This window comes from Aspergillus thermomutatus (assembly GCF_002237265.1).
Source record: "Aspergillus thermomutatus strain HMR AF 39 chromosome Unknown NODE_57, whole genome shotgun sequence".
NCBI lineage: Eukaryota > Fungi > Ascomycota > Eurotiomycetes > Eurotiales > Aspergillaceae > Aspergillus > Aspergillus thermomutatus.
Window position 1 is genome coordinate 23,259 of NW_020798106.1, and position 22,421 is coordinate 45,679.

Below are 22,421 nucleotides of genomic sequence, written 5' to 3' on the forward strand. Positions count from 1 at the left end.
ACATACCCATCCTTTACTTTGACATACGTACGAGTAGATACGGCAATCTCATGGCTAAAACAAATGAATAATTCACAATTCCTTTAACTCTGACTATGACCAACGACCGACCCGACATGACACGTGAGAAGAGACATGATAATCTGCATATCCTGCCATTCCCTGTGCCCACTGCCATATCGTCCTTCATTGCGCCCAATGGACACGAGACCAAGGATAAGGTGCGTGGTATTAGGTTGCACACAGAATCTGTGACGAGGGCACCAAGAGATGATGAGAGGATATCCAGTATTCGAAAAGCAGACACATGAAAAATTGAGACGACTGGAGTATGGAAACGGAAAGAGGGATGAGATGAGCATTAGAAGACAGAGAAACGACAAGATTGAATAAGAAAATGCGGGCATCCCATCAAAAAAAGGAATAGAAGAAATAAAATCAACAAGGAAAGGGACATAAACCACAGGGTCTCACACAAAAACCTGCAGGGTTGTAAAGAAACCACAGATAACCCGCTGCACATGGTGAATTGAAAAAGAAATGACGAACAAACTCCTGCTCTGTGTCTTTGGGGATATCAATAATCTTAATAATGATAACATAGAGCTGGTGAGATATCATTTCCAGACAACAAAGGAAATAAGGAGATTAGTAGATGGACAGATTGAATGTCTCAACGCCAGGGTCTCGAACAGGGAGAAAAATCGAGATCAGGTATGGCAAGAACATCCAGGAAAAGATACAGAACATCGACATCTGATTACAAGCCACATCGTATGCGGTCTAAATGTTTTGAAAGAAAATCCTCACTCCGTCAAGTATAATGGCTCATTAAATCAGACCACAGAGTCTGAGGTTCTCTTGGATGATGATATCTGGAAGACGTTAGTGGTCGGTAATCAAGAGTAACAAGGGCCGTAAGAAACGTACCGTTTACAGCCGCCATGACGAATCGAATTTGTGTAGTATCGGTGGCGCATGTGAAGTGAGTGTAGATCTGTTTTTGCTCGGCCTGGTTGAGTGATACGAAGCGGTTCAGGATATAATCGCAGGCCGCGGCGTAGTCGGCACCGCCCTCATAATCGGGGAAGTAGTTCTTCATGGGGCTGACAGGCAGCTTCTCCTTGAATCGATCGATCTTGTTCAGGAACAAAATGATAGAGGTCTTGACGAACCACCGCGAGTTGCAAATCGAGTCGAACAGGGTGAGCGCTTCCTGCATACGGTTGACGGTCTCATCTTCGAACAACAGCTGATCGTACTCCGAGATGGCGACCAGGAAAAGAATTGTCGTCACGTTCTCGAAGCAGTGAATCCACTTCTTACGTTCCGAACGCTGACCACCGACATCGAACATTCGGTAGGTCAAGTCACCGATGATGAAGGTTGTCTCTGTGATACCAGTGGTCTTGACTCGAGAGCGCAGAACATCCTGGTCGGTGGGAAGGTAGTCGGGCTGAGCGATACGATCGATCGCATCGAAGTAGCTGTCGATCCGATTAGCAAACATTCCGAAGCACCGCAGAGGAACAGACTAAACCCACTATTTGGCGGAATCGTTCAATTGGTACTCGCGAGAACGCTTGAAGCACTCCTGAACACCAGTATCACGCCAAAGAGCACCAATGGCGTTTCCGACCTCTGGGGGTAGGCTGTCTCCCTCAATCTGAGCAGGTTGCATGAAGATGGTCTGAACGTGGTACTCGTTGCGAGCGTCTTCCAGGGGAAGTTCCAGCGACTCCATGGCCTCCAAAATGACGCGCATCGACTGGACAGTGTTGCTGTAGATGATTTCCTTGAAGGATTCCCGCTCATCGCGCGAGTACCCACCCTCATGGATGAGCTTCATCTGCTTCAGAATCGTCGACTTGCCGGACTCACCAGCTCCTGTTCAAGGACATTAGTGAAAACGGTCTGCCGAGGTTGAGGAGCGGCTCGATGACGGAGGCATACCGAGCAAAAGCATCTTGATCTCATTCCGCTGCATCATCTTGTCCCTTTTGAGCTGGTTCTCAATCTCCTCGTTGCGGGCCTTGCCCTCCTTATCCTCGGTACTCATTCCACAACCCATCTTGGCGGAAGTCGATTATTCAGTTGGTTAGGGTTTGTTAACGAAAGTCTAGTGATAGGCAGGTATATTCGGAAGGAACTTCGCGGGGCTGATTATTGTGGAAGCCTATCAATGACAGTGTCAGCAAAGGAGACAAGTATCGTCACGAAACCATCAAATGAGACAGTCCACCACATTGAACGTGGTACACCACGGGCGAGAAGAACCGCAAAATGGAAAATGCCCATAGATAACAGACAGGCAACAGACAATTACAAATCCGAGTGATCGTGCTGACGCAAGGAGATGTAGGTTCATGCGGCGGAAAGGCTCTCAAGGCAGACCAGACAGATAGATGGGCGGCTGTGCAGAGGGTAAAAGGGACAGAATCACCCACTTTAGTTCGAAATCCTTTTCCGGACAGGAGGATGATATTTCACCCTTCTCAGATAGAAAGAGGAGAGCGAATGGCTGTCTGGATTTAATTGACGATAATATTACCGAGAAGATGAGTGACAGTACAGACAAACAGGGGAGGTTTAAAGGGGCGTAAAAATTATAGGTAGGTGAACGAGTTAGGACCGGGCGGGAAAGGAGGCGAAAGGAAAGTAAAACGTTTGGTGAAAGTGAAACCGCCCGCAAGGTCGGGAGAATGGGTTAAGCACCGGTTAAGGAACCGCAATCTCGATCCGACGATGAAGAAGAAGAAAATAAAGGATGCAGAAGAAACACAGCGGTCAAAAGAAAAGAAGCTAGAGAAAGGCGGGATGAAGAAATTGATCTATCTATCAACCCAAGTCAAGGAGTCGATAAGATGATGATGGATGATTTATGGAGACAGAAAGAGGAGGACGAGAGAAGAGGGAGTGGAAGAGAAAAGGCTTCGGAGGTGGGAAAATGCAGGTAGAGCGGGAGGTAGAGGGACCAAAGGGAAGCTAAGGTAAGGGGAAAATCCGAGAGACTGAGAGACAGAGGGGAGAGGGAAAAGCCAGAGACGAAGATATCTACGGAGTCAACGATCTAGTAGTAGTAGTAGTACCTAAGGTACCTGGTATGAGGATGAGGATGAGTACCTATGAGCAAAACTAAGTTTCGGCCAACGAGACGAAATGAAGCGGATTTGCAGAGGAAACCATGAGGGCTCTTATTTTTCGTCTCTTCTTTTCACTTTTGGGAAAGAACAATAAGGGGGAAGTGGAGCCAATCGACTGGAATTGTGGGCTATTTCCTTGATTTGCCATGATGATTGGCTGTGAGGGTAAGGGGCTATGGTGGAGACATAATTCTGCGAACCAATTACTCTTCAGAACCGATACTCCTCTCCTTTTTTGGTGAGTGGACCAAGGTTACCTGCCTATTTAATCCGACAGGACGGTTTATCATACAGCTGGCTGCAAGACAGAGCGATATCTATCTATCTACGGACGGAGTATCTAGACTGCAAATGATTCAGTATCTTCAAAGATGATGCCATTCAGAAGCAGATTGAAACTGTTGTGGACTCAGAATGAGACTGAAGATGTTGTCATCTGTGTTTTGGCAGTTGATGCAACCGAGACTCAGTATCATTTTTGTTTGACTAGAGTTTGTAATGAGAGCACCATATGTCAATCCAGAGTACGGAGTAGATACTGGCCAGATAGATATCACCTGATCACGTCAACCTGGTGCTTTATCTTTCATATGCTGGCTCATGCATAATTAAGCACTTGAATCAATGATGTGGGTGAATATGACATCTGAGCTAGGACTCGGCTTGCCCTTGCTGTTTTCATCCTACCAGGAAGCCAGAGCGATCATAGCAATTGCGCAACGTCTCGATAGTACAACATATAGATAGTCATCTGAGTCCGCACTGCGACTGCGATGCAACAAACTGTGCAGTTTCAGAGTGTCGCCACGCAGTGGAGATGGCCTATGATCGGAGCCACAGATTTAGCATCGGTCCCGGTACGAGAAACAATTCTGCGCGACTAATGGTGGCTGCTCCTACAGTGGCTTTTTCTCTCATCCTTCTAGAAGGATTTTTGTCCCAAGCGTCGGCGTCCTTTGCCATTTGTGCAGATGATTCTATTCTTGTGGTTTGTGTCAAACTTGTCAAGCAATTGAGAAGATCATACCTCTGATACCTCTGATATCTACCTGGTAATACATCCATCCCATCTGTTAAGGTAGTGATACGCCTATTTGCTTATTCCTCAATTCTCCACTCCGAGTCTGTCGATCAATAATTTCTTTTCTCCGCAGACGTAAATCATCAGTAGGCATTCTTGAAGGAGTCTAGCAAGACAAATGGCTCTCCTCCCCTCATCTCTTGCAGCAACGGTAGTAGATAGTGGTAGTAGCCTTCGGATATATAGTCACAAGTCATCATCGAACTGTACTTATCATAGGTAGGTTGTCCATACAAGTACAGTACCAAGTACCAACTTCCTGTCCAGAGAACGTGAAATAACCGGCTAATTAGACTCTCCTCTTTGCTATGCAAACTGTGGATTGCAACTGGCTCACCTTCACTCTCACTCCACTGATTGATTATTCGTCCTCTTGCCGCGCGCTTTGCCTTTGTGCTTGATGATCTATTAGACTGAGGACTATGACTACAAAGTACAGAGTATGATAGCTACGGTGTCAACTCATCTCCCATACTTCGAATCAAATGTATGCTGCTACCATTTCCGTCTTTGTGGTCTGTACCCACTATGCAGAAGCCTAGTCGATGAGACTATTGAACGCTGTATACGGAGTACTCCGTACATGCTCCCAGCATTTCAACTACAACATGGCATCTACAATTGATGATGTAGCAATGAGTCAAGTCGCGAAAGAGTTGATATTCAGCGGCGTATCGACTATGGATATCGATGGTTCATGGTTGCTTCCTGAACCCTGGACAAGAATGAGAAGATCTTGGTTGCTCCACATCTTCAACGCAGATTCAGTTCCCTCCGGCCGCCCATTCGCTGGTCGCAACAAACCCCGATTCAGCCCTCGATCCCGATCTCTCTTCTTCAGCTTGGATTTAGCCGTGATATTATTCTCGATTTTGCGTTCTCATCGTCTTCAAAAATCATGCTATGATATAGTACCCTCTTACCTGTATATAATCCCGCATCCCCTGTCATAATGTCTCACGAAATGTCCTACATGGGCCCTCGGGGTAAGTCGCCTCCGCCGCAACCCACGGAGTCCCGTCCACTGCTCCGCGAAACCCCAACCCAATCCATTCGCATACACCAATATGGGCTAACAACCAATGCGCGAACCCAGCCTTCAACCATGAACAAAGCACCGACGCCGAAGCCGAATACGACCGTCTCCGCGACCTAGCCCGTCAAGAAGCCGCAAAGCGCAACTCATGTTTCCAACGGGTGCGCATCACCCTCCCCCCGCCCGCTCATTTATCATCCCGGCACAGTATAACGTGTAATTGACATGCACACCATGCATCGCAGAGCCAAGAAGCCTACTCGAGCGGCGACGGCGCCCTGGCCAAGGAGCTCTCCGAACAGGGCAAAGCCCACGGCCGCAAAATGGACGAGTACAACAAGCGAGCGTCCGAGTTCATCTTCCGCGAGAATAACGCCAACGGGCGCGTGCCGGCCGACACGATCGATCTGCATGGGCAGTTCGTCGAGGAGGCGGAGGATATCCTCGAGGAGAGGATCAAATATGCCAAGGCGCATGGGCAGACTCATCTCCATGTGTTGGTTACTTCCTTTTCTTTTCTAGTTTGATGGGCAGGGGATCAGTTTGCTGACGTTGTTCAATGGTCTGATTTTTGCAGCATCGTGGGAAAGGGAAACCACTCCGCCAACCACGTCCAGAAGATCAAGCCGCGTGTTGAGCAGGTCTGTCGCGAGCTGGGGCTGCAGTATGCCACCGAGGAGAATGCGGGACGGATCTATGTGAATCTGACAGGGGGCCCGGCGGAGATGCCCCCGTCGACTGGACATGGACATGGACAGGGACAGGGCTACGGTCATGGCCAGCAGCCGCACCAGCAACAGCAGCAGGGTGGGCAGCAGCAGGACGAGATCGAGCAGGTGGTCAATGCTATTCTTCCCCGGGTGTTGCGCAAGCTGGAAAAGGCTTGTTGTACAATTATGTGAGGGTGTTCTTGGTTCGTTCTATTCATGGGTATGTATATGATTTGGAGGCTATATATAGTACAGTAATTTCGTGGTAATTCGGTTGAGATACCTACCTACAGTTCAATGTTATCACATAACCCACAAAGACATGATAATGCAAGAAATTACAGTGAATCCATGGTCACCCACTCAGTTTGTTTTACCACGCAGAGCTTCACATTATCATTTGCTGTATTGCCAATCTATCTTGAATATGAACAATCATAGATTGTACGTTATCATACAAATGACAAAGGTCATTAGTGCAATCGCAAATCACTCAAATGCTGCTATCCTGATCAACGATGGGGGTATCCACCCTCTCTGAGGGCATAATGTAGTTGTACTCGAAAATAGACCCGAAAACTCTCAATTGCCGCCATCAGCGCCATCAGCGCCATCAACATCATCCCCCAATGTCGACTCGGTGATCTTGTGGAGAATCGCCCGCACCATCGCGCCATCATCCTGCCCCTCGGCCTGTTTCCCATTTCCCTGTGCCTCAATCTCGTCGATGAGAGTCATCGCCTTGTCACGCAACTCCCGAACCACTTTCCTCGTGTAGGCAAAACTGCCAGTGCTTTCCATGTAATTGACCGCATACAGCTTGACTTCTTCGTCCTTGGTTCTCTGTTTGAGAATACTGACAAGCTGATGGTTCCGTGGGTTGGAGCGGATACTGTGGATAATAGGAAACGAGAATTTGCCCTCGGTCAGATCCTCACATAGCCCCTTGTTCTTTGTGTAGGTCGTGTTAGAAAGGTTGAGATAGTCATCGCAGATCTGAAAGGTCAGCCCCATGACATTGACGAGGCTCACGCAGTCTTTGCCGGTAGTGCTCTCGGCTTGCATCAGCTTGATCGCGAGTCGGAAGAGACCGCCCGTTTTGTTCCCCACCATCTCCAAATACTCCTCCTCGGTAGGACAGGTGAGGGTGTCTCGCCAGAACAGATCCATCCCTTGACCCCGATGCAGGTTCAAGAGTTCCTGAACATAGATATCAATAGCAGTGGGGTTGTTCAATTTTTGGACCTCCTGAAGAGCCAGAAAGTACACATAATTGGCAGAGTTGATGGTTTGCGCGGTACCGAAGATGTTGTGAGCGACGGGAATGCCGCGGCGGAGGATGGAGTTGTCTTCAACATCATCGACCCTGGCAGGAGACGCGAATCAGCGATTATCCTAGTGGGAGTATTCTGCGACTTACAGCAACGAAGCGGTGTGAAGCATCCCCACTACTTTAGTGATGATCGAGAGGCTCTCCGGAGGAACTTGAAGCCAGACGTTGAAAGCAGTGATGAGCTGCCGCCGGATGTCTTTGCCGGGATGTTGTTGCATGTAGTCATACGGACCCATCAAGATCTTCTCGTTTTCCTGCGACCATCTCCCATCACGGTATTTGGTGCCATCCAAGCTGGATCGGTTCCGAGTATGTCTTTTGGAAGAGTCCATGTTGGTCTGAAGTCTCTCGCCATTTGACTTGCTTCCGTTCATCATAGATGAGCTTGTATGCAGACGGTCTGCCATACCGGCGGAGCTCTTTCGAGGTGGAATCTCTATCGGAGATTGAAACGCAGATCCCGAGGACATGAGGGGCTCCTAATAAAGTTCTCTCTTAAAAGTTGCTCCTCTGCCCAGGGGGTGTCAAAAACATGCAGGTAACCAGATCTGGAACAAATAATATGGAGATGCAAATGATTGCATCCATCAACGATGCTCGAAGCTCTGTTCGAGTACCTGAGGGCATGGGACAGAGTGTGTGCGCATGCCAGCACATTCAATATGCATCGTGAAAAAGTGACGCAGTGCTGCCTGTGATATATCACATGCTCCCCGCATTTATCAGTGGTACTGAAGAACCTTAGGCGCCAAGGCAGCAGTCATGTGACTAGATCGTGAGCGATGCACCAACGGGATTCCAGGGACATTCGGAATCGGAGGACGCTTGACGCAGGAACAAGGGATGAATCAAGACAAGGAGCGATTAGAGAATCCTGACACAAGGAAGGGGCTGGTAATTTGATGAAGAAAAATTTTTCTTTCCGTCTTTCTCCACCTTCAGGCATCGCTGTGCTTTTGTTGATATGATGGTGTCATTGTTGATACCCGGGCTGGGGCTGGGATCTCTACGGAGTACTCCGTAGCAAGAGATCGTCACAAGCTGAACAAGTTTAATCGGACCGAACATGGCGTAGCTGAGGCTGACATCATTAGCTTGAGTCTTAAAAGGTTCCTCCTCCGTCGACCAACAAGATGATCATAGTTCGTCACCAGGGCTGGAGGGTAAGCGCCCACGGGTCAATGAGGGTCGCCGGTTTCCCGGGGCAACCACCTCGCTGTAAGACTGTAGAGACTGTGGGAGGCTGGGATGTGGAGAGAGAAGGGACAGTCTAGAAGAGCCAGTGAGCCACTTAGCGAGGGGAAAACGGATCAGAATGATGGAATTCATCGGCACGATCATCCCACGATGATGCGGATTAGGATTTAGTCTAGGTCCTGCGTCCTGGACACTAAGAGTCTTATGATGATGAACTACGACCGGGTCAAGTTAGTCCAGATGAAGTGTCAATGATGAGTTGGGCACGCTATCTTCCCTTCTAACAACTATCAATCTTAATTAAATCCACGTCCCAGCGAAGGAGAGAGAAAAAAAAAGTGTCTGGCCTGTGTTCTATTTTACCTTTTTTCTTTTTTAGCGAGCTATAGATAACACAGTGCCTCCAGCGTTCCTCTGCGTCGGCACTGAAGGGTTATCTTCTTCTCGATCGGCCTCATCCTTTCGGTTTATGCCTCCATTATCTATCCTATATCCTTGAAGTCTCCATTTCTTATTCACTCATATCATATCATATCATATCGCATCGCATCGCATCATATCCACTCATGGAGACGCTATTGGCGCACTCATTCGACTATCTCTCTTCTTACGAGCCAAGCAAAGTTCGCAAGGGATTGCGCCAGGTGGAAGGCCTGCTCGCACAGATCTGTTTGTCCAAGTCGAAACAGCCGGTGTCTGATAAACGGAGGTCGCTGCTGTCGTTTGGAGCTCCACAACCAGTGCCTAAGGCTCTATCTGACTTGAAAGATGATCCGGCCTTTCGAGAATTCTTCAAATTGCAAGAAGGCTTCCAATGGAACGGTAAGTTCCCGTGATGTTGTGGTCAGTGTCGCGCTCGTCTGGAGACTAACAATTCAGCAGTCGCAATGCGCTTGGTGACCTGCCTGGAGCATCTGCTGGGTCGCGGAAGGAATGGCACCAATGACTTGCTCATTCTCTCTACACTTGACCTGATTCAAGGCGTTCTCCTCCTCCACCCGCCTTCGCGGACTCTTTTCGCTCGCGAAATCTACATGAATCTTCTTCTCGACCTCCTCGACCCCATTAATTGTCCTGCGATTCAGTCCGCGACCCTTCTCACCCTTGTCACAGCCTTGTTGGACAACCCAGCCAGCACGCGAACCTTTGAAGAACTGGACGGACTGCTCACCGTGACTTCCTTATTCAAGCAGCGCGCGACGTCACGCGAGGTCAAACTCAAGCTTGTGGAATTCCTTTATTTCTATCTGATGCCAGAGACGCCAACATATCCCATCGGAGCAAGTGCTCCGAACACGGCGGTCTGTGGTTTGCAGCGCAGTCCTAGCAAACTGGGCAATGGTCCGTATTCGCGAAGTCTCAATGTGGCCGGGCCTGGGCATGGAGGAAAGGGCCATGGAGATACGCGCACGACCGAGGAGAAGCAAGCTCTGTTAGGGCGGTATCTCAACAATGTGGAGGACCTAGTGGAGGATCTGAAGGAGACGGCTCCCTTTGGAGCGACGGTCTATTAGCATGTGGACATGATATGCTGGATTGATCTTGCCGTTTAATCTCTCTTGTTTCTATTCAGCGATGGAGCGTTCATGGGTATGGGTGCTATCGGTTATTGCTGGGTCTTTTCTGTTTTCAGTTCTGGGATTTGGATCAAGGCCCGGTGCTTCTTTCGTTTCATTTTCCTTTCATATCTTCTTTCCTCCCGTCTGGTACGGTGTCGGGTCAATTTTCCCTCTTCTGTGGCTTTCACCTCCCTGTTTTCTCTCCCTTTCTTTCTTTCTCCATGTCCGATTCACGATCTTTGATGTCTCATGGTGTCATGTCAGGCAGTCTGAAAAGATAACGATCGCAACACTTGAATGCAAGACGATTTTGATCGCAAGGTTCCTGTCTATGAATACTGGTTCTTGGCTAGTTTGTGATTACACCTATTAAGTTAAAAATCCAAGAGCATCAATGCTCAATTTCATGTATCAAGTAGTTCTAGAGCTTGGTATACACAAGTTGACGTGTTGCCTGTCACTCGATTAAACTTAACTTGCATGTTATGCATGCAACCTCGGAAATAATATCTGCGTTTCCACTTTCGACATTTGTGACTCATCTGCTGGACTCGTATAGAATCACATCTCACATGAACAAATACTTGTTAAACTGGTCGCAGACAGGTCTCTCCAGTGACCAAAACAAGAGACTTCTCGTTCTTACACTGCGTTGTGCTGCGTGCAGTCTGGCGGTTACATAAAGTACACACGACCCGAAAATGACCCAAACAATCCAGGAAATGCTCCAAGCAAGCTCAAAGGGCGGCGGAACATCTCAGAAAACCATTCAGTATATGGACACAGTCGAAGCATACAACAAATGGGCAGAGGTATGGCGCCATAATCCTTTGACTATAAGGCCAACGACTAAACTCTGCCCCCCCAGGTCTACGACACAGACGGAAACTTCCTCCAGGCACTGGACACCCTCCAACTACGCGATCTACTCCCCCAGTTTCTAGCCAAAGTCTCCCAATCTCAGCCGCGACAACCCCGACTGGTCGATCTAGGCTGTGGCACGGGCCGGAACACCCTGCAGCTTCTGAGGCTCGCGCCTCGGGATGCCGAGGTTATCGGGCTGGATGCCTCGCCGGGGATGTTGGAGGCAGCTCGTGCAGCTGTCCGGAAGGAGACACTTGCAGACACAGACGAGAGGCCGCGGAACGTATATCTGGAGCTATTTGATTTGCTGCGATCGCCGCCCGCGCCACCGGAGGCTTCGCTTGGTGCCTCGGGTGTGGTTTCCACGTTGGTGGTCGAGCATATCCCGCTGAAGGAGTTCTTTGATGCGGCGGCAGCGATTCTGCGGCCGGGGGGTCATCTGCTTGTGACGAATATGCACTCGGAGATGGGGTCGATCAGTCAGGCGGGATTTGTGGATACGACGACGGGGACGAAGATTCGTCCCACGAGCTATTGCCACACTGTGGAAGATGTGTTGGTGGCGGCTGAAAGAGCCGGTTTTGAGGCTGAGGAGCTGGAGGGTCAAGTGGTTCGTGAGGCGAAGGTAGATGAGAACATGGTCGAGGTGTTGGGCAAGCGGGCGCAAAAGTGGGTTGGGATCACGGTGTGGTTTGGCATTTGCTTTAGGAAGCGGATGTGAACATTAATTTTCTTTGATTTCTCTATTTCAAGCGTCTTGTTTCTTTCACTGTTGGCGATCTGTTATCAAAACAGCTTCCTTGATGGATGCAAGTATAGTTAGTAGATATTATACAGTAGGCTGTCGACCTAAAAAAATCTTAGCAGTCTGTCGCGATGTTGTACAAGATTCTCATGCTGCCGCAGCAGCTGTCCCAGTCGATTCTGCTTCCACCCCATCCCTTCGTCCAGAATCAGATGCGTGTATGCGAAAACACTGGCGTCAAACAACCCAGGATTCCCTCGATCGAAGAAATGTTCGTTGTCTCCTAGTAGCGTCGAAAGCGCCTCAAATGCGTCCGCAGCATCGGCCTCCAATGCGCTGACATCCACGTAAGCCGAGGTCTTCAGCAGCTCTTCATGCGCAGCGTGCTGGAGCTGCATGGCTAGAGCGGCGCGCACTGCAGAATTGCTGGTCGATGGATCCACGTATAGTCTCCGCGCTACCGCTTCAAAGTTCTTCTTGTCCAGGTATAGCATGTATAGCTTTTTCACGTCAGAGGCTCGAGTTCATACATTCCGAGGACAGTACGCACCCAGGCATTTCGTATCCGGTGATCCAGTAATGAGGCATACACCTCAAAGCGCAAATTCAATTGCTGCTCTTCCTCACAGTGGACCTGTTCAATGGCCCATTTTTGTAGTTTGTTCGAGGGAATTGGCGCCGTAGTGCCGGCTGGCAGCGCGGGGAGAAGGAAAGGAAGTGCGCCGGTTGGAGAAGCGTGGTTGTTTGAGGGGACGAGTTCCAGGTCAATTCCTACGAATCTCAAGTATGCCTGTACTCAAAGAGGCTCAGTCAGCGATTGATTACGAATGAGAATTCGACCATCACCCATCTAACCTGCCACTTGAGACACTGCGGGTTGAACGACGGCCTCCCTCGTCTGGCACTCGCGGGATCTGTGAAAACAAACAAACGGTTGCCGCGTCGAGCTGTCCCTGAATGGTGAGGAAGGTCATTTGAAGGGTAGGTGACAAGAGGGAACTGGTCGAAGATGCGCTTAATCGGTGCAGGAACGGAGAAGAAATCCCGAGCGCGAGACGTCGTTGTATTATCCGGAGCCTGGCCGGAGGCGCCACGGTTGTCTGGGGACATGGATGGATGACGGAGGAAGGGAGAGGTTCGACTTGGGTTGTGGTATAAACCCTGTATGACAATGTCTGTGGTTGTACGAAGAAGGATCCCACGTCAGACGGGTATAAGGATACCGAACCTATAGCAATAAGAAACAACAGGGGCGGGAATGATGGTACCTGAAGCTAGTCGCAGCTCGAATGGCAACGCATCCGCTTGTTTGCAGCATTTTTTGTAATAAACTCGGCTAATGTGCCTCAGGCGTCCAGGAATGGATGCCTGAGGCCCTCGTCACGTCACGTTCCCCCACCATCATCATGAAAGCCTCCATTCTCTCCATTCTGATTGGATCTTCACGTCTTTGTGAAAGTTCCGACTCTCCAGGGGAAAATTATTTACTGCTACTGCGGCTATCTCTCGTCGCTACTCCCCGCATCTTCAAGCGCCTACCGGGGTGCACTCTGCCTGTCCGAATTCTGCCTCCTCATTGCTGTTATCATTTGCTTATTGGCAATTGCAGAGTTGACAAATCAAGTCCTGCCCTCTCTTGTCCGATTTTCAGTTGTTCAACTGAACTCCCTCCCCCACCGCTCAGTCGAGCAACCGGAACGTTCCGTACTCTATAGTGTCTGATCATTGCGATGATTCTTCTCATCTCCTAGAACGAACCTCGGAAATTGTGTTTTTGACCGAACGATTTCAATTTGTAACATTCGATTTACTTCCTAGCCACCCTTATCTACCTGCTTGGTACCTTATCAGAGCTTTGACGCTTTAGTCACTTGCCAAAGTGGGGTAAGAACTTTGCGCACTCTTGCAGGGTCAATTGATACAGATCCCAACCGAGGGGCATATCTGTCATTCAGCACTTATCTCAAGTGGTTGACGGTCAACATATGGTCTAGACTGGGTTGAGATTAACCAACTGCAACCATGCCTCTTGATGAAGAGGGGGCCAAATGGTCATGGTAAGGCGTTTCTCTCTTAGTTCACGATTGAGATGTCTTCCGGTGTTGCTAAGTCTGTTTATGCAGTAAACCATGTATTCGTGGCCATCGCTCATCAAAATGCCAGCATTTCGACAGACTGATGATCAAAGTCCCAAAGGCTGGGCGTCCGCTTGCCAAATGTCCACACCCCAAAGGCAAGTGTAGCTGTCAGCGGGAGTGCGCCTTCATGATTGCTATACCCAAAGGTTAGTATGTCTCGGAGAGGAGAGGAGCCCTTGCCGTGCCATTTCCTGCATTCGCAATTGTGATGGCTGACAGTATTCAGGATCTACCTGTCTATGTAGGCCAGTGTATCAGGTGCCTGCCAGCATGGGCGAACATGTTCCGGCTCAAAATCCACTCTCTGTCGCCCCCATGACCTCGCAACTACCGTCCACCGGTGATAGCCAGCAGCTCGAGAGAAGGGCCAGTACTTTCCAACCATCCCCGGAGAACTTCGCCAGTGGTTTCACTTCTATGTCTGGATTTGAGAACAGGCACGGCGAGAATGGAGTCTTTAGCCACCTGCCGCCATATTCACCATATGACGCAGGCCTTGGTATTGCTAGCAACTCGAGCGGCGCTACAAACTCAGGAATCGTCACTCCGCCTACCTTTCTGGCTCAGCAGACATTCGATGATGTCCAGAGTTCAAAGCCTCAAAAGAAGAGCTGCTGTTCTGCGAAGGCGCCAGCAACCGTTCCCACGCCGACGCAAAGTTCTTGTTGCCAAAAGAATGACTCGCCTATGGATTCGCAGACTGCATCATATCCGTCGTACTCGGATCGCGCGATGTATACACCAATTTCGACTCCTCAGATCTCATCCTGGCAGGATTTCTACACAGCTGGCCAGACTAACAACTCGTCGCATTACACTTTACAGAATCAGGCCCTCGGACAGCCCAGGGTCATGCCGAACTACATGCCTCAAGCGACACTAGACTACTCAAAGCCGAGTTTCCCGCAGCATAATGTCTCCAACGGCAATGGCTTCTTCCAGGGCACCTTATCACAGCCAACGCCCAGTCAGACGCAGACTCATGATCCCCCACATGCAACTTTTAACGGAGATTCGAAGCACGACTGCGACTGTGGAGACAATTGTCAGTGTCTAGGATGCGCCACCCATCCTTTTAATAGCACTACGAGACAGCATGTTCAAGAGATGGGTCTCTTAGTCACGCTTGATGGTGAGGAATCGAGTTTCGAGCGTTCGAATGGCTACCGGAACTTGCAATCAAATGGCAACCCTGATGCCACTCGGTTCAACTACAACTTCGCCAATTTCAGCCACTTCGGCCATGAAAATCACTCAGGGCCCATGCACGAAAACACGGACAACACCAGTCCAAATGGCGGCTCGCCTTCTACAGAGTACACCTCAGAACAACATCTGATGGTACCCTCCGAATATTACACCATCGAATATCCCGTGCAACTCCCGAGTGCTTGCTCCGATGTGACCGGCAGTTGCCTCTGCGGCAACGATTGTAGCTGCGTTGGCTGTCTCACGCATAACGGTCACAATGGCTTTGCGGTCGAGCCCTCGACGATGGAGAACAACCATTTGTCCCAATCGAGTCCTTCTGCAGAGCATAAGGGCGTCGGCTCGCCGCACGTACCCGGGCTCGAACACGCCACCGTTCAATCCCCGAACCCGATGCTCTAGAGCTTTGGCGTTTTATGGCGCTTCTGCTGCACATCGCTAAATGGAATGTTTCGCCCCATGACTTATGACCCCGATACCCACCTACATAGATGCTGGACCTTAGAGCTATTGATTCTCCTTTCTTTTTTCTGTGCATAGTTCTGCTCGGACTGCGTCCATCCCTTCTCTGAATTCTCATTTCCGAAAGCTCTCCCCTCTTTTGCGGAGGTACATACCCGGTGTTGGGGTTTCTCAGTTTCTCAGTTTCTCATTCGAAGTTCGTGTCTTGAACGCGCACACGCTGCAAGAATTGGTCTTTGTTTCGTCTTCTTTGCTCCGGAATCGTTAGATGCCTTAGAGTAGCCTCAAAGGCAAAGGAACGCAGACAGTCTACTGCTCTGGTATTTCAAATCATATGGAAGCTCCTTATGCGCAAGCATCGCACTTCCTCCGAGAATGTGTCCTGTGCTGTTCCGGCAAAAATAGCTGTATGATGCATGAGCGAGTCGACAAGCGACATGGAAGAGGCAGTAAGACGACAGATATATTGCATGCTAAAAGGTAAATAAAGCCTAGAAGATCTCTAAACTGCTTGAAAAGCGCCTCAACCGGCCTTGTTTTCAACACCTATACAGGTATCGTACATGATAAAATGCTGAACCAATCTCTATTTACGCAGCGCATCTCTAACGGGAGAATCACCCCGACGGAAGGAAGCTAGAATTGTGTTAGCCGCCGTACTCGTCTTGTTCGTCATTGTCGGTATCGATAATCAATAGCCTTGCACATACCGTCGGCTTCTTCCCAAGCACGACCAGCTCCGAAACCCAGACCAACCCACGCGGGCCAAGCTCTCCGCTTGAAGAGGAGGACTGAGAAGACAATGCCGAAGGAGAGACCGAGGGAGGAACGAATGATCATGGAGGAGATGGCGCGGTCCCACTGTAAACAACGGAGCAGTCATATTAGCCATTGGAGCAGGAATTGTATGCAGTCGGCTTGCATTTGAATCGGACTCTTGTAACAATCGACCCCTTGCACTCGGGGCCAGGCTGGCAGCACCGACAGAAAGGAAGTCATGAAAGCGTGATAGTACCTTCTCGTTCAGCAATGCCTCGCTAACGGGCTTAGTGGACCGGAGAACCGGTTGGGATTCATTGGAGTCGGCCATTGCGGAAGATCTAGAAAATGGCCATTAGTATTATGGGAAGTATGAGCAGGGGCTGGTTCGCAACTGACATTCAGCAATAGACTTGGGCAAATGTCACGCGAGTGAATTGATAACCAAATTAAGGAGATGATGGAATGAGTTGGGGAGCGACGTCGATCGAGCTTCGCCGGGCAAAGGCGGTCGGAAAAAATAGGCTTGGGCGGGTTTCTGTCGTCAGTCAGTTTGGCAACTTTTTTTTTTCTTTGATAGTGTTAATCATTGAACGCAAAGAACACCCCACTTTCTTCCTTTCTTTTGATCTGGGAGAGACGGACGGGGAGTTCTGTCTACATAGATTTCGGACGAGATGCCCTCAGTCGCGGAGGTTTGTATTTTCAGACTTGTCTTCTGTGAAATGCATATGCTGATCCTGTGTTGCTTTGCTATATACAGCGCCCGCGCTCCTCGCAAGAAACTCTACTACGGCTCGAAAAAGGCACCGCTTCACCTTTAGCACAGATAAACGACGCTGCTCACATTATCGGACTTGATCTGACGCTGTGTGCGACACATCCGGAAATCAATCGAACCGGACACATTCAGACCAATGCCACCCCGAAAGAAGAATGGGTTCTCCGGTGGTTATTGAAGAAGCTGCGGGCAGGGAAGAGTCATCGTGTTGAACCGGCCTCATTTCTCCTGCTGCGACAGTTGATCGATCTGATCCCTCCAAAAACCTTGGCGACCATCCTCAAAGACCAGAAGTTTCTTGCGACATTAAGCGACGTGATTGCAGACCTGGAGGAGGATATTTTCGCTAGTCTTGAGAATGGAAAAGCCGATGATCTGCGCTTTGGCTCGGAGTCGAGCGATACGTTGGGCGATTCACCACATGACGATAGGAAGGGGACTAAGAGGAAGAGAGCGGACGACGACGACCAAGATGCTATGGATACCGACGAGCAGCCGCAGACGTCCTCTTCCTGCTTCCTCTCTTTTATTCGCGTTTTGGATTGCCTGTATGGCTTGGTCATGTTGACGAGACGGACATCGGGTATTGATGAGGTCGCCAGCTCACACTTGAAGCATGCCCTCCGCGGCGAACCAGAATCGGTCGCAAAACTGCTGGGTCAATCGTTCAAGCTCGCTGCTATCGTCTCCAAAGAGCTCTTCGACGGACAAAAGACGACCGACTTGCAACATCTCCTCTACATTATTCCGGCCATATTCGAATTGTGGGAATTGAGATCCTCCCGTCGGGACGATTCGGACGCCGGGTCAAGCCATGAATGCTTTGCAAAGTATTGCTTCCAGAATGCACTCAGGCTTCAGTTCTGTGTGCGCTCCATCCGACTTGACACGGACGAGAGGGCTCACGTCTTACACGGGGTTGAGCGTTTGATTGCTCTCCATGTCGTCCTTCCCGCTCGTACAGCGTTCTTCGACCGAGGTGGCTCTGGCATAGACTACTCCAGTGACGAGCCGGACTGGAGCTCCGTCAAACCGGTGTCCGAGACTTTCGGGCCTATTCTCTGTGCGAGTGAGTCTTTGAAGACCAGCAAGCAGGAGAAGAGGCTCTGGAAAACTGCTGAGCTGCTGCCTGAGTTCCTCGATATTGCCGCCCGCTCCGTTCCCAGAGATACCTTTCGCCGGCAGACGCACGAAGCTCCCTGGTTGGAGACCCTCTTTGTTGCTGTTGCGGAGCTGGCATTCTCGATCGTCAAACAGGAGAGTTTGGGCTCATCATCCGCCTACGTTTCGGATTTCGTTGTTATTCTGGAACAGCTCTTCCGTGTTGTCCTAAACCGGAACGTGCAGCTATCTCTACACACGCTTCTCACTCATGCTGCATACACGGGGCTACTCAAGGATGATCTGTCACAGGTTGAATGGGGCCTGACGGCCTTGTTAATCGAACTGGGAGCTGATATTTTCTTACCGAACTCTGGCCTTAAGGATTCGGCCAAGCTGTTGAGAGCTCTGGTTGAAAAGATACTTTTGCATTGGCGCAGTGGCGTGCACCGCACAGACAACAGCTACGAAATCATCAAGAACGGAATAGTGATTCCCTTGTTGCGCGCGTTCCTGGCTGCAAGAGATCTTCCAACTTTCATGCAACTATGGTATGAGCAGTTGATCGATGTCGAAGAGGCGCGCTTCGCGGATAACAGCTTGAGTCTTTTCTCTATCTGGGAGGACGACGATTTGTGTAGCGTCTACAGCGTTATCTTGCGGAGTCCCCTCACACACGCTACTGCTGCTGCGCAGATGCGAGCAGCCGCAGTGGAAATAACAAGCGAGGACGGGAAAATATCCTCTGCCCCCGGCGCTTTCGCTCAATTCGTCCTCTTAGAAGCTGGCCTCAGGAATCGAGCCATCGGTGCTGCGGGCGCGAGAGAAGAGTTGAACTCTATTCTTGACACCCTGACGGCGACGCTGTCCTCGAAGCAGAGTTTCCACTGGCGTTGGCGTTTGTGGCGACTGGCTCGCAATTTACTCGAGAATAATGTGCAATCAGCCGAAGACCCGCTCATGGTCGCCACATTGAATCTTACCGATGCGGCCGTGAATTCAATTCAGCGTAACCATAAGAATCGAATGAAGAACATTTGCGCTGCATTGGAATCGTTCGAAGCGTATCAATTCGCGCTGGCCGCTGTCAAGGAAACAACCGACAAAGGTCGATTGGAGAGATTCCACGTCCTAACCGGCGAGGTCAAGGACTATATTGGCACAATCACCAAGCAAGATGCTTTAGAATCCCTAACTTCACCCTGGAATGGTCGGGTTGAAACACTGGACTCGCCAGTGTCTCTTGCCTTGGGCTACTTCCTTACGCTCGTCAGAAACCCTGATATTTGGCCTCAGATGAAAACTGATGATAGGCGTGTTCTTTTCGAGCGCGTTCTGGGTCTAGCAGCGGCACAATTTCGATTGCCCTCCGCGAACTTGGAGACTACCCCTTCGAATGCGAGATTTCTCCAGGCATGGGCCTCAGTCGTTTGCCATGAATACCTACTTAACTCACCGGCTATCGCAGTGGATCTGGTTCACGTACTTTCCAAGCGGTTGAAGGAGGATAAGGAGTATCGCAAGCTCTATATTGAAAGCCTTCAAAGAGTGCCTGGACCATTGATCATGCGGCGCCAGAGAGGTGTGCTTCTAGACCTGCTTCAGGAAATTCTCGTCCAGGAGGATAATATGGCGGAGATCAAACTCGAATTCTTGTCGTTGATGGCCAAGCTGGCCGATATGCCCAAGACCGCAGCGACTTTCACGAGCGATTGGGAGCCTATGTGGACCGCTGCCAAAGCTGTCACGTTGCAGGGAACTGAATGTGATCTACAGATCATGAAAGCGTTCCGCAATTTACATCGAGCAGTGATATCCAAGTTGCTTGTTCTATCGGAGGAAGATCGTTACAAGCTGTTTAAGAAGATGTATCGCAAGGTTTCGACCAAGGTTCTGAAGTTGAAATCGCTGGACCGCGACTCAATGGAGTGCTTTTTCTTCAGAATTTCCCTATCGCAATTCTGGCTCCATCGGAAACAGCTTTCTGGGGCATTTGTTGAAAAGGAGCTCGACTCCTGCCGCCGAAAGGTGTTTGATTTGGTTGTGGCTGAAGTTCGGTCTGTCAAGGATCAATGGAAGAAGAAGAAGAAGATCGAGGAAACCGTTACCTTGATCAAGATCCTAGATGCCTTGGAGGACTTTGAAGACTTTGTGACGGACAGCATCGAGGTTGAGAAGTTTCTGACGAAGATCGAGAGCTACGTCGAAAGGTCTATGGACTCGGGATCCTCGTTGCGGAGGCTCATAAGACGCCGTGTCTTTACTGGTCGGCGATCGGATAGAAGCATCGCAGTTCCTGTTGTTCAATGTGCTGAAACTCTTTCCCTCCAGCATATGTTTGGCGAGGAGCAGCAGCTCTTCATCCGAGCGACTACAGAGAAGTTCAAGTCTATGAGCGTGGATGAAGTGACCGCAGTGATTCAAGAAATACGGGAGCTTGGATTCGATGGCGACAGTGCCGCTTATCGCCTACTTGTTGCTGGCGTTGCAGTCGCTTCGCTACCGTCTATCGAAGACAAGGAGAGCTCTGCAGGAAAAGAGTTGTCACTCCTATGCACGGCAGTTACAGAGTCTCTCTCGCACAGTACTTCCATTGAACATTTCACTTTCGCTACAGAGTGTCTGGACATTCTACTTCGCAATCACACCCGTTGCATCGCGCAATGGAACATCGACAGCCTGCTGTCAGCTATCGCAGTATGCGCCTCGAAAGCTGGGCCCCGCATCAACCCGGAGTATGCGGCAACGATATACATCCGGCTCTGTAAGCTGGTGGGAGTGCTGTTGGGACTTCATCGTCAGAAACTCGGCGGGCGTTTCCACTTGATCCTTCCAGCCATGCAGCGACTTTTGAACTGTCTCTTCGCCCGCTCCAAGAAGAGAAGTCGATCCATGCTTTCTGCAAAGGGGCACACACAGCAGCCGTACTGGCTTGCACCATTGCAGGCCTCACATGCCGTCCATTTCACCCGTCTGCTCACCTCCCTCTGCGATCCCACTGTCTCCGCCGTCTCACGACCCACACAATCTGGGGGCAGCCACGAGGCTCTCACTGACCAGACCAAGAAAGCCAAGCGTATTGCGGGTCAGTATTTGCAGTACTTGATCATGGAGTACGCGCAGAGCTCACTTCGCGGCTCCTTGGTACCGGAAGTGAAAGCAGCAATCCTTCCTGGTCTCTATGCCGTGCTGGACGTGATGTCCCGGGACACCATGCGGGCCATGAATGCGGGCCTGGATGTTTCTGGACGGGCAATCTTCAAGGGTCTCTATGATGACTACGTGAAGTTTGGCAAATGGAACAAGGGTTAAGGCGTGAGCGGATGACGCAGCAGGTTGAGGTTGAATTGAGATTTCTTCTTATGTATACAGATACCATTTTTCCACTACATGCTAAATTATGAGAATTCTACAACACGTATGTAACGAAGCATTTAATAGTGCCTGCACTGGCTCGTCGAGACCAGATCACGTGGTATTCAAATCCCCCATGGTTTATTGGGTGTTCGCTTCGTTTTCTATCTATCGTCGCATCCTCAATCATAAGAATATCTGTCAAGTCGGCTCCTGATGTCGGATAAGGGGTGAGGATGTCTCAATCTCGACTTTTGACTATGAATCTTTTACTCGATCGCATCGAGTCACAATGACCGTGAGATTAGATATGCCCAGCCCACCGGCGCCCTCATCGCGGCCTCTGAGTCGCTGGAGCCGTGGAGCTCCCCAGTGTTTAGGCTGATTGCGGAGAGTCCAAGTGGAGCAGCAGCCACCATTTATGATCTTGATTGCTGATAACGGCGGTCGCTTACTCGACCGAATCAAGCAACGGAGAAAGATAGCCGTCTCCAGAGGCCTGACCACGGCCCTCATCATCTCATGGAGGGCGATAAGGGACGGTGGTTTGCCCATGGATCACTGGGCGGGATGATCCTTCGTGGTCCTGGCCATTCTTGGACGACGGATCCTTGATACTAATTCCTTATCATAATGTGTACTTGCAGTCTTTCCCCGTACCTACGGGGTAGTGGTCGCATGTTACTGGCTGGTGCAACTCAAGGTTATCGTCGTGGGCTGTCATTGTGGGTGTACTACCGGGTCTTGCTATCAACAGGTTTATCAAGGTCGGGTTTATTGGGTCATGTCGCACCATAATGTCTTGTCTTACCCAAGGCATGGGGTTTGTACCTGAATTTATATATTCACATGAATTTCTCTTGATGGTCTGGGAGGTGATTGTGTTACTGGAGCCCGCGGGTTAATTGATATAGTGCCTTGCGTCATCTACCTCTCATCTCTGTGTCTT

At 49.9% G+C, this 22,421-nt stretch overlaps 9 protein-coding genes across 9 annotated transcripts; 5 read left to right on the plus strand and 4 right to left on the minus strand.

Annotated features, from left to right (window-relative positions):
• Nucleotides 1-831: 831 nt before the first annotated feature.
• On the minus strand, nt 832-2,071 carry gpaA (guanine nucleotide-binding protein subunit alpha gpaA; the record flags this gene model as incomplete). Its single annotated transcript, XM_026757082.1, has 4 exons — nt 832-875; nt 931-1,487; nt 1,545-1,887; nt 1,954-2,071. The coding sequence occupies 4 exons, from the start codon at nt 2,069-2,071 to the stop codon at nt 832-834; spliced, it is 1,062 nt and encodes a 353-aa protein (XP_026615779.1).
• Nucleotides 2,072-5,176: 3,105 nt separating this feature from the next.
• Nucleotides 5,177-6,162, plus strand: CDV56_103919 (Smr domain-containing protein; the record flags this gene model as incomplete). The annotated part of the gene is made up of 4 exons (XM_026757538.1): nt 5,177-5,210; nt 5,321-5,421; nt 5,506-5,756; nt 5,838-6,162. The coding sequence occupies 4 exons, from the start codon at nt 5,177-5,179 to the stop codon at nt 6,160-6,162; spliced, it is 711 nt and encodes a 236-aa protein (XP_026615780.1).
• A 390-nt stretch (nt 6,163-6,552) lies between these two features.
• Nucleotides 6,553-7,635, minus strand: AL3 (FPP/GGPP synthase family protein; the record flags this gene model as incomplete). The annotated part of the gene is made up of 2 exons (XM_026757665.1): nt 6,553-7,336; nt 7,391-7,635. The coding sequence occupies 2 exons, from the start codon at nt 7,633-7,635 to the stop codon at nt 6,553-6,555; spliced, it is 1,029 nt and encodes a 342-aa protein (XP_026615781.1).
• A 1,431-nt stretch (nt 7,636-9,066) lies between these two features.
• Nucleotides 9,067-10,014, plus strand: CDV56_104295 (cell division control protein 14; the record flags this gene model as incomplete). Its single annotated transcript, XM_026757914.1, has 2 exons — nt 9,067-9,322; nt 9,383-10,014. The coding sequence occupies 2 exons, from the start codon at nt 9,067-9,069 to the stop codon at nt 10,012-10,014; spliced, it is 888 nt and encodes a 295-aa protein (XP_026615782.1).
• Nucleotides 10,015-10,760: 746 nt separating this feature from the next.
• CDV56_104467 (class I SAM-dependent DNA methyltransferase) lies at nt 10,761-11,644 on the plus strand (the record flags this gene model as incomplete). Its single annotated transcript, XM_026758086.1, has 2 exons — nt 10,761-10,871; nt 10,928-11,644. 2 exons carry the CDS (start codon nt 10,761-10,763, stop codon nt 11,642-11,644), a joined length of 828 nt encoding a protein of 275 aa, XP_026615783.1.
• Nucleotides 11,645-11,772: 128 nt separating this feature from the next.
• On the minus strand, nt 11,773-12,778 carry CDV56_104564 (putative mitochondrial outer membrane protein (Sam35); the record flags this gene model as incomplete). Its single annotated transcript, XM_026758183.1, has 3 exons — nt 11,773-12,168; nt 12,219-12,458; nt 12,524-12,778. The coding sequence occupies 3 exons, from the start codon at nt 12,776-12,778 to the stop codon at nt 11,773-11,775; spliced, it is 891 nt and encodes a 296-aa protein (XP_026615784.1).
• Nucleotides 12,779-14,121: 1,343 nt separating this feature from the next.
• On the plus strand, nt 14,122-15,417 carry mac1 (putative copper-activated transcription factor GRISEA; the record flags this gene model as incomplete). The annotated part of the gene is made up of 1 exon (XM_026758375.1): nt 14,122-15,417. The coding sequence occupies one exon, from the start codon at nt 14,122-14,124 to the stop codon at nt 15,415-15,417; it is 1,296 nt and encodes a 431-aa protein (XP_026615785.1).
• Nucleotides 15,418-16,063: 646 nt separating this feature from the next.
• Nucleotides 16,064-16,567, minus strand: CDV56_104920 (MICOS complex subunit MIC10; the record flags this gene model as incomplete). The annotated part of the gene is made up of 3 exons (XM_026758539.1): nt 16,064-16,113; nt 16,188-16,338; nt 16,493-16,567. The coding sequence occupies 3 exons, from the start codon at nt 16,565-16,567 to the stop codon at nt 16,064-16,066; spliced, it is 276 nt and encodes a 91-aa protein (XP_026615786.1).
• Nucleotides 16,568-16,913: 346 nt separating this feature from the next.
• On the plus strand, nt 16,914-21,430 carry CDV56_104996 (ribosome biogenesis protein URB2; the record flags this gene model as incomplete). The annotated part of the gene is made up of 2 exons (XM_026758615.1): nt 16,914-16,931; nt 17,000-21,430. The coding sequence occupies 2 exons, from the start codon at nt 16,914-16,916 to the stop codon at nt 21,428-21,430; spliced, it is 4,449 nt and encodes a 1,482-aa protein (XP_026615787.1).
• Between the last annotated feature and the right edge of the window lie 991 nt (nt 21,431-22,421).